At 39.0% G+C, this 11,458-nt stretch overlaps 1 protein-coding gene across 1 annotated transcript in view; it reads right to left on the bottom strand.

Annotated features, from left to right (window-relative positions):
• The window catches only part of adam12b (ADAM metallopeptidase domain 12b), a 79,215-nt gene that overhangs the window by 27,731 nt on the left and 40,026 nt on the right, over positions 1 to 11,458 (bottom strand). The window contains exons 4-5 of the mRNA XM_079833993.1: positions 4,536 to 4,614; positions 1,582 to 1,658 (exon numbers count right to left, since the gene is read on the bottom strand). Coding sequence (XP_079690119.1) covers positions 1,582 to 1,658; positions 4,536 to 4,614 — 156 coding nt within the window. The remainder of the gene's footprint in view (positions 1 to 1,581; positions 1,659 to 4,535; positions 4,615 to 11,458) is intronic.

The following is an 11,458-nucleotide window of genomic DNA, read 5'->3' as shown; positions in this document are numbered from 1 at the left end:
AGTAAGCAACCACCTAGCAATACCCTTGTAACTAGAACACCATGGAAACAGCTTGCAGTCTCCTCCTAACCACCCATAATGCCATTGCATTGTGTCGTTCGACAAGCATCACTTAGATTTCTTCAGAACAAAAATGCAATTAATCTGTACGGTATAACTTTCAGGTCATTTTCTTGAGGTCAGGACACTTTATTCTCCAAGTATGTAGTGTAAAACTAAATAGATTGTGAAAAATAATGAAGTCCATTTAGTACTGCAGTGATATAGCTGAATAATAAGAACACTGATTGAGATCAGATAATCTAATGCTGATATAACTATATTTTTATCAGTAAAATATAATTGTAAGATTAAAAGCTGATGAACCTCTATAAGCTATACAGTCAAGAAATCTGTTTCTTATAAATCCAAATCTTTGTTCTATTGGGAAAATGGGTGGATATGGATTTTTCTGCCAAATGACACTGGGCTGCATAAAATTGAATTTCTCCACCCCGTTCTATGACCAATAACCCGTTACTCACCAGATAGCAAAATGCCTGTGTTTTCAAATGTGTGAATTTGCATTTGTGACAGAACTGATCTTCTTAATAATATGGCCATGGGTGTAAAAAAAGATATTTTGAAGGATATCATTGAGAGATAATTTAATATGAAGGGAGTATATATAAGAGCCACGGTGCTGCAGAATTAGGTTGCGAGATGAAGAGTGAGTTTTCACTTTGCAATATAATAACAAGATATAACAGATGAAAATCTGGAGCCATACTGATAGTTCAAAACGGTGCTTTCAGAAGGAATGATAATTTAAATTGTATCTGATGAAACCCTCCATGCAATTTATAACCAAGCTGCTAATATGAAGCCCGAAAGTACTGAGCAGAGACAATTCAACAGGATTGCAATTTGATCCACAGTATTGCATATTTCGACATTTGCAGATGTAAAAATTTCCATCTCACACCCCCACACCAGTGAGAATAAAAAGCCACAATCACATTTACCTCGGCCTTGATTCACAGTAACCTTCTGTGTTCAGATATGGCATTGATATCTCCCTACCTGTAGGTCCCCGGCTTGTGATCATGAAGATGAAGTAAATACTTCCAGAAGAAGTGTTTGGTAATTACAAGCAGGAGACCTTGGGAACTTGGGTTTGCTTCAATCAAAGCACTGGGTTCATCTTTACCTATTCTCTCGTAAAAGCCGTGCTTCTCTGAGAAATTTACTGTAGCCAAATGCTCCTCCTAATTACATTTAACGGCATAGCTGAAGTTTATCACAACATACCTTCAGGACAATGAAGCATGGGATGATACTAAAGCTTTTATTGATGTTTAATCTCACGGTTTTATGGTCTCTAAATGAACCTTCACATAGGAAGAGTTGTGAAGTCCACTGGAAACAATATCAAGGCAATCAATGTTTGACAACTTAAGGTTCATAATAGCTTTCCGCACTGAAGCACACATGCTTTAAACTACTTGTTTAAGGAGTTCTAATGACTTTGAAAATTAGAACGTTATGGTTGAAATTACATAATGGGATACAGGGAAAATATGGTGGTGAGACTGTGCTTACCTGATACCAGAGCATGTACTAAGGCTGACATCAGAGTGGGCGTATCCTTGGACTTCACCATGGTAATAGCAATTCATCTGCATAAAGAAAAGGAAAAATCTTTTAAAAATCTAGTTTAAAACACATGAGCCAAGTTCTTACTCATGTTGGTTTCATATGGTTTTGGTAAACTTTTTATTAATTTAATGAAAATATCATGTGGTGCGACTATCAATTTCAATACATATATATTATATTAGAACTATCACACTACATAACACTTTACAACTAACCTTGTCTTGTTACAAAAAGGTCAAATTATTCACGACTTGACACACAGTCATGAGGGTCTGCAGGAGTCCTCTATATGATGTAATTTCCTGTTTTATTTTTCTTTCTGTTTATCATGTTAGTCTTGGCTTTTTCATCATTACGATATAGGACAGTTGTATAACCCTGACATTGTTTTATTTTATGCCCAAAAAATAGTAAAATACATTTTAATACAGAAATTATGTTCAACATAGAAGTCACTCTTTGTATGAATTGCATTTTTTTAAAGGGGTGGTAAACCACGATTTCACTATTCTAACTTTAGCCAGCGTGTAATGTTGCTGCTTGAGCATAAACAACATCTGCAAAGTTACAACGTTCAAAGTTTAAAGTAAAGGGAGATATTTGCTATATATTTGCTGATATATATCTGAGCCCATTGCGTATTTTTGAGGGACTGGCTTCATAGAACCCGGAAACCATCAGACCGTTTTTACAAGGAGGGACAGAGCAGTGTAGAATAAAGGTCAAATATATGAAAAATAATGCATTTTTTCAAAAACGAAGCATGAACACATGTTACAGTGCACCCCACAAACACAATCAAGCCTTCGAAAGAATGTGTTTTACCACCCCTTTAATGTATTTCTGAATAACTTAATAAATTAATCCTGAGCATAATGTCACTGACCAAACAGCCAGATGTGTAATTTGAAAACTAACAGCTCAAGTTAAAATGGGGAAAACCAATTAGCCATAAAATAGGATCATTGACTTACTAGAACTGAGATCCCGTTTAGGTGCAAGATAATGTCAGATAATGTTGGTTTAATGGGATCATGTAGCATAGCGCCACGTAGCAAAAGTCATATTTAAGCAGCTGTCTGCCAATGAAAATCACACATTGCCGCGCCAGTAAGAGCAGCGTCTGCTGGTCTATTTTACAGGGAAACTATTCTCCCCTGTTATGGCTGGCACAAGCCCCCAAAGACCTTTCATGTGGAAATACCAATTGGTAGCCACAGGCTGGAGCGGCTAACTGCCATCACTCACACAAATGTTCACACATACTCACGCACACACACCGCTCAAAAACACACTGTCAAAAGCAATCAACACTTGATGGCACAAATCCTTCACATCAAAACATTTCTGTGGCTACCATTTCCACATCTTTAAGCTTTACCAGACCAAGAATAGCAGAGAACATACCAGACACAGCCATAGATGGAGGATATCTAAACAGCTAGAGCTAAAAATGATGACTCACTAGCTAATGGCCCTGTTAAATAATACACTAGGCCAGCAAAGTGAAGTCTGAGACTTAGTAAAAGAAGGTCATTTTTCTTTCATAATGTCCTGATTTTAAGGATCATCAGAGGAAATACTAAACTGCATTTTCTAGGTGTCTGCATTGGATGACAGTTCACACATGTATAGAGAAATTCACTTTTTAGACTGTTTTAGTAGAAAAAAGTTGATACAATTTTTCATATTTCAATATAATACTTGAACAGTTCCCAGAAATTCAACCCAAGTCATTTTATAATCTGTCACTTTTTGATTCAAAGCATTGATTCTGACTAAAGCAGTTTCTCATTGTTATTCATTTCCCCCCATGCACAATCCATGGTTTCTATTTATTTAGATACAATTTTCCATTTGAAAAATAAGACTGTCAATCAAGTATCTTATTGCCACTCACACCAAAGCCTTGTCAAGCCGTTTTTACCTATTTTTGATGAACTAATCTTTTAGAAAAGCTTGATTTTTTTTTAGACCTCCCCAGCTTTGAAGACAAAAGATTGTTCATGGTTATTTGGACAGGCTTAAATGATTATAAATAAGAGCTAAATATGCCCAGCAGGAATAATATAGTCAAGCCTACACATGTGTGATTTGAGCGAGGGGGGTGGCAACATGTTGTCAAAGCTGTCAGTTACGGTTCTTAGCACTAGTCTAATTATAAAAGTACAAAAGACGAAGTAGACAATTTAAATCAGGCCTGACAATAATGTCAACAAGCTATCCTTGTGTCAACATCACATCATGGTAAGATTATTCAGCTTTCTGGCAAGATGGCCAGTCAGAGAATGATTTTTAAGCATCATAATTCACAACAATATAGGAATAGATCAGCCAAAATGAAAATTCACATTTTTTTCATCCTTTTTTCCCCCTTGGAACACAACATTTTTATAAAGTTTAAAGTTTTATAGTTATACACTGCTCTTTTCCATACAATGAAAGTTAATGGTGACTATAAAGTAAGACTTTTTCAGTTTCTTCCTTTTTTCAGTTTCAGTCTGTTCCTCACATAAAGCTATTGTATGACTTTCGAAGACTTAGATAGTGCTTAAGTTAAGTATTATGGACCACTTTTGTGATACTTTTTCAATATTTTATTGTCTGTGATGACCTTGACAGCCTTTGGTCCCCATTCATTTTCAGTGTATAGATAAGAGGAGTTTGGACTAAAGTCTCCTTTTTTGCTCAGCAGAAGAAAGAAAGTCATAGAAGTTTGAAAGAGTGAGTAAAAGATGACAGAAGTTTCATTTTTGGGTGAACTAAACCAAAAAAATTGATGCACATGTTTTACAAGTTGGACATCAGATTGATTGGGCCAACAATTAATAGCCAGTCTAATATCTTCCTGGGTCTATGTGCCAAATGATAAATGTGTGAGAGACTGTTTGACGTACCGTAGAGTTGTGAGTGCTCTTAACAGTTTGTCCATCTTCCCTGTAATGTGTCTCAGTATAATGGCTGGCAAACAGGCCGCTAGAGGACAAAACACACACACACACAAACAATTCAGCATAGCATCTGCCTCTTCTTTTCACCAAAAGCCACTATATTTAGTTTAAAAATGAAAAATGAAATTCTGAAACATGATATCAAAAACTCTCTTAAAGCACTGTTACATTTCACTACCACATGCTAACCAAATTCATCTTGTTTAATGCCCCAAATCTGCAGAGCAGATTATGGAAGTGTGTCAGACAGTAAGTGGAGTGTAAACTTGCTTTTTGGAGATGCACATGAACAAGAAAAGTGGAGCACCGTATGTGTTGTGATTACTGGAAATTATCAGCAGACCCACCAGATCAAATGATGACCCAACTAAACATATGGCAAAAAATAAAATGGGATCCAAAAGTCTGAGAATAATTACAAAAATGCTAAAATTTGCCTTTTAAAAAAGAAAACTCTGCGTGCGTGCGTGCGTGCGTGCGTGCGTGCGTGCGTGCGTGCGTGCGTGCGTGCGTGCGTGCGTGCGTGCGTGCGTGCGTGCGTGCGTGCGTGCGTGCGTGCGTGCGTGCGTGCGTGCGTGCGTGCGTGCGTGCGTGCGTGCGTGCGTGCAGGTGAGATGGTGGTCCAGTGGGTTAAACCATGGAACTGACACACAGAAGGTTGCTGGTTCGATCCCAGCGGTCACCACCAGTGTGTCCTTGAGCAAGGCACTTTACTCCATGTTGCTCCAGGGGGATTGTCCCTGTAATAAGGGCACTGTAAGTCGCTTTGGATAAAAGCGTCTGCCAAATGCGTAAATGTGTGTATGTGTGTGTCTGTGTGTCAGTGTGTGAGTGGCATGTCAAAGCACAGGTACAGCTGAAAGAGATGAGAGTGATGATATGATGCTGACATGATGAAATCCAAATGTAAATCACCTCAACAACATAAGCAGAAGCTTTTAAAGGGCTAGTGTGTGTGCGTGTGTGTGTGTGTGTGTGTGTGTGTGTGGTGTTCCATATTCTGAAATCCTTTTAGAGTGTTTTTGTTGTAATCTAAATATAAATAAGCTATCCTACTTTAAATTATATACAAAAAGGGACCAGCGGCCGAGCCAAAAAAAAAAAAGAAAAAGAAAAAATTATTCTTTATAGCCCAATTTAAGTGTTTTCAGGCTCGCATTTTGTACTTTTTAAAGATCAAGTTAATAACAAGTCAGCTTACTAAAACCTAACAAATAATTGGGTAATAATTGTTTTTTTAAAGGTACTGTTTCTACTTGTGAATAAATGTTACAGAAGCATATTATTATTAAACACACGCACACACACACCTTGACAAACCTCAAACTCCCTATATTTCTCCTTTGGGGTTATGTATGCCATAATTATACTCGTGTATACATACACATTCATCAAATGAACATCAGGATGTGAAAACAGATCCAGTGTTTGTATTCTTGGGGCAAAACTTCATTTTGAATTCGCCTCATGAACCTGCCTGGTTTAGACCTTGGGCTAACGTATTAGTAAAACACACCAGCTCAGCTCCCTCAAGTACTGCCTGCATGGTCGTTGTGAGAGCCATTTTTGGTTTAATGTCATTAGGCCATCCTTCAGTAATGACAGCACAAGAGTCCAATTCCCATTCTCCTCGATTTGATCCACATGCCAGTGGAAGAACAGTTCGTTGTTTTGGAAGGAACTTCAAAGCCTCAAGCCTTTGATGTTCTCAGGGATGAACTGGTGTGACAGCCATCCGAATCCGAATCCCAAACGTGGCGTGACTCCCTCAGTGCCACAGAACGATGAGCAAGGGAATGTGGGAGTTCGTCCACAGGGAAGTGTGAATCATAAAATGCTCGCTGAACATGGTGTAACACGCCAATTAGAGTGGTCACAAAAGAAAAAGTCCATCAAGGACTCAAGTATGAAACCGCCCTCGAGTGATCTACATGTTCAGACGTTGTAGGCCACCGAAAACTCAAAAAATGTGCATAAAAAAAGAGATAAAACTCCACATGGAAGCTTGTTTACGCCTCCGAGTAAAAGGTAATTGTGAGATGTATAGTTTAAAAAAGGGCTGGCTGCACTATTCGGGGAAAAGATTCCCCATTTACCATTTTGATTCTGTATTCTATTTTATCACTAAGGGCTTTCCTATTTTTATATTTTTGCACATTTTGTACATAACAATTTCAATAAACAATTGCAATAAAGTTGCAATTATGAAAAACATAAAGCATAAAGTCGCTTTGTGAGATATAAAGTCAAACTGCAAGATATAAAGTCACAAATGTGATATGAAGTCGCAATTCTAAAAAACAAAGATGCAACTACAATAAAGTTTCTGTCAGGACCACTATCGTCAAAGATGATTGATTGACTATTAGCATATAGTTTGGATTGCCAGTATGGTTCACTTCTGGGCAAGAACTCCCTGCGCATCCATGCAGCCTAGCATGGATAAGAGCAGGGAGAGCAGCAATAACCCCCAATAATAAAGAGCAAACAGAACAGAACCAACATAATGTGTTGCAGATATCATTAATGTTGACATTAAAGGGTTAGTTCACCCAAAAATGAAAATTCTGTCATTAATTACTCACCCTCACGTCGTTCGAGACCCGTAAGACCTCCGTTCATATTCGGAACACAAATGAAGATATTTTTGTTGAAAGCTGATGGCTGAGAAAGGCCTCCATTGGCATTCAGTACACTTATACTCCCAAGACGGATAAAAGGCACTCAAAAATTCGTTACAAAGTCCATCTCACCACAGTGACTCTACAATAATCTTACGATGCGACGACAATAGTTTTTGTGCGCAAAAAAAATCAAAATAACACCTTTTTCCAACTTGTTACTGCCTTCCGTGTGTGCCTCCACGACGCATGCGCGAGAATATGACGCAGATCCGGCGTTCGGACACATGACCCAGAAGTGATTTGTTTACAATCAGAGGAAGACGCGCATATCTCAGCTGTTGGATTCTACATTGATCGTGCTTTAGGTCTCGGCGTAGTGCTCAAAATGGGGCTTAAGTGTGCATTTCATGGAATCCCGAGCCCCGGCGCTACGTCATATTCTCGCGCATGCGTCGTGGAGGCACACGCGGAAGGCAATAACAAGCTGGATAAAGGTGTTATTTTGATTTTTTTTTGCGCACAAAAACTATTGTCGTCGCATCGTAAGATTATTGTAGAGTCACTGTGGTGAGATGGACTTTGTAATGACATTTTAAGTGCCTTTTATCGGTCTTGGGAGTATAAGTGTACTGAATGCCAATGGAGGCCTAACTGAAGCCTTTCTCAGCCATCAGCTTTCAACAAAAATATCTTCATTTGTGTTCCGAATATGAACGGAGGTCTTACGGGTCTCGAACGACGTGAGGGTGAGTAATTAATGACAGAATTTTCATTTTTGGGTGAACTAACCCTTTAAATGTACAAAATAATTCAGTAATTTAGTCTGATTCAAGGGGAACTAGAATACCAAATCCTGAATGACAAGAGGAGGAGCTGGGGGTGGAGGAGGGTAAATGAGCTCTGGAGAAACGCGATAGCAGCTGATAGTACTGAGGAGCTATATGTATGCTGTGATAGACGTCGTATTCCTATAGGTAGACGTGATCAGCTGACAGACAGCTGATGCGAGTTTGACTAACGTGACCTGCCAGAACTGACGCTACACGCTTGATTGCTTTGTGAGATATAAAGTCAATTACCTTTTTTATTACTCTGTAGCATAAATAGGCTTCCATAATAAACTTCAGGCACCACATTTCTGTTTAAGTCTTCTGTTTCGCCTGAAGACATTCATGTTGTAATGGTATTTGGAGTGTGGTGAGTTAATAAGGAATTTACAAACTGGATAGTCTCCTGCCATTACCTTTTACTGTTACTATTTTAATATTTGATGCTGTGAACCATTTTGATGTCTTAAAGTAGGTAATGGCTGTCGTCCCATTAACCCTGACTACACAGCTTCCTCAGTAAGCAAAGGCACAGTGACCCACAAACGATTCTTTGATAGAGGGCAATATGAACTTTCTCACAGACAGCCTTGTAAGCACTTCAGTACTTACTAAGACATCCACTAACAAACCTGCAGAGAAGTGCAACTTCAAAAAAGGCCAGAAAGCAGTGCTATGTGTGTGCGTGTTTGCGAAGTAGATCTTGATTCAGTGTCGAGAGATATGAAACACTGATCTTCTCTAATCCTCAACTCAATCTTCTTGAAATCCCGGCCCAGAACATACAGAGGATGGGTGAAGAGGTGAAACACGCTCAGATGAATAGAGCAGTGTCTAAAAAAGACTTACAGTACTTGCTCCACTAAGTTTAATGATTTTGTAGCTTACAGTTTATATAGGCCCAGTGCCTAAAACTAATCTTTTGCCACACCTGCCAATGGCCGGTGACTTAAGAAAATTTACAGACCAAAAATATTTTTTACCAACCATGACACAAAAACAGGCAGTTATGACACCAAAATTTTAGATACTAGTGAGAATTCACAGTCCTCTATTCCAATTTTGACACCATAGCTAAAACTACAATGTTTTGTGTTTACTAGGATACTCGCTAAGACTTCCTACACTGAGTGTGAGTAACAAATTCTATTTCGCGTGTTCCAGTGCTTGAGTGTCGTTCAGGTTTGTTCCCGTTCATGTTCTCACAACATTGCATTGTTAGAATGCCAAAAATTGTTACTGGCCAACTGACGACTAACACCGTTTCATATACTCCCCAATGCAGAGTATATTTTTTACTCGCATTGATGCTTGGCAAGTGTTCATTTTAGGGCCTGTATAGGCCTATACCATTCAAAAGTTTGGGGCCAGCAAGATAGTTAAAAAAAAAAAAAATAATAATAATATTCAGCTGGTAGGATGCATTAAAAAAAATCATAAATAGATGCTAAACTTATTAAATTAATAAACTAATCAAATACATCCAAAAATATATATAAAAGTTAATGGGCAACGCAAGTATTGTGATGGCTAGATGACTACGTCAGAGCATCTCCAAAACTGCAGCTCTTGTGGGGTGTTCCCATTCTGCAGTGGTCAGTATCTATCAAAAGTGGTCCAAGGAAGGAACAGTGATGAATCGGCGACAGGGTCATGGGCGGCCAAGGCTCATTGATGCACATGGGGAGCGAAGGCTGGCCTGTATGGTCCAATCAAACAGACAAGCTACTGTAGCTCAAATTGCTCAAGAAGTTAATGCTGGTTGTGATAGAAAGGTGTCAGACACAGTGCCTCGCAGTTTTTTTTGTATGGGGCTGCATATCTGCAGACCAGTCAGGGTGCCCATGCTGACCCCTGTCCACCAGCAAAAGCACCACCAGTGGGCACATGAGCATCAGAACTGGACCACGGAAAAATGGAAGATGGTGGCCTGGTCTGATGAATCACGTTTTCTTTTACATCACGTGGATGGCCGGGTGCATGTGCGTCGCTTACCTGGGGAACACATGGCACCAGGATGCACTATTGGAAGAAGGCAAGCCGGCGGAGGCAGTGTGATGCTTTGGGCAATGTTCTGCTGGGAAACCTTGGGTCCTGCCATTCCTGTTGATGTTACTTTGAAACATACCATCTACCTAAGCATTGTTGCAGACCATGTACACCCTTTCATGGAAACGGCCTCTTTCAGGAGGATAATGCGCCCTGCCACAAAGCAAAAATGGTTGAGGAATGGTTTGAGGAGCACAACGACAAGTTTGAGGTGTTGACTTGGCCTCCAAATTCCCCAGATCTCAATCCAATCGAGCATCTGTGGGATGTGCTGAACAAACAAGTCTGATCCATCACATTCTGCCACAGATTTATAATGGGTACAATTACTGTACTGACCAGCTCTTGCATACACAGCATGTTTATTTATTTCCTCAGAGTTTCAGAGTTTAGATACATCAAACACTCATTATAAGATCACCTCAGGTGGCTTTATTTTAAAAGCTTATTCATTCTGAGGGAAGTAAATAAATGAAGAAATGTGTAATATAAAACACCTCCTTGTATAATTAGTCTGTACATACAAGGGTGCCCATTATGACAGAAATCAATAGCCATCGATCCCTGAAATTCCACAGCCTGCTGACATCCATTATATAAAGATAGCAATTTAATTACAGGGTTGTTTGCAGACTCAGGTTAATAGTGATAAATGCTGATAAATGCATTAGATGCTGTAGTGAGAAAAAAGGATGAATCACTCTTTCTTTTCTCTCCATTTTCTCATCAGGTTACAGTGACATTTGACTGAGAAAAGACCACAGGCTTTTTGTGACAGCAGAACGACAAAATATGACAAAATAATGGCAGTAAAATAAAGGGCCTGAAGCAAAAAAAGTTGAGAACCAGGCCTGTTTCAATTTATTTACTAATGCATAACGGTTCTGTCATATTTTGCCATAATCCATGATTAGAAACAAAACAAGACAAGACTCTAAGCAAGACTCTAAGAATGTGACATGCAATTGCATGGGACTTTTTTTTATTAGTGGAGCTCAGACTTCATACTTTTTAACCCATCTATTCTATTAGGTTCTTAATTGACTCCATATCGGACTAAAATGGTTTTAACAGTCAGGGGAGGAATCAGCTCTGAAACATTTAAGGGGAAGCGTGAAGTCTCGCTGAAGGAGAGAGAAAGGGCAAGAGGTCTTGAACATAATTTGCCCCTTTTAATTAGATAGTTCATTGCTCTGCTGAAATTAAAAGTGCCCATTACGACACTTTCTGACACTGCAGGCTCTAAAATGGACACATACGTGAGAAATGCAGCAGAGTGTGTGAATGGAGACACAAATTTAAAGCACTATTTTTGACTTGATGTGGCATGTTAAAAACATGACGCATGTAGTGTAAGATGCTGAAAAAG

The sequence above is a fragment of the Gobio gobio genome (assembly GCF_949357685.1).
Source record: "Gobio gobio genome assembly, chromosome: 13".
NCBI lineage: Eukaryota > Metazoa > Chordata > Actinopteri > Cypriniformes > Gobionidae > Gobio > Gobio gobio.
The sequence above is the reverse complement of the archived record's forward strand: the minus strand, read 5'-3'. Positions and strand labels throughout refer to the sequence as shown.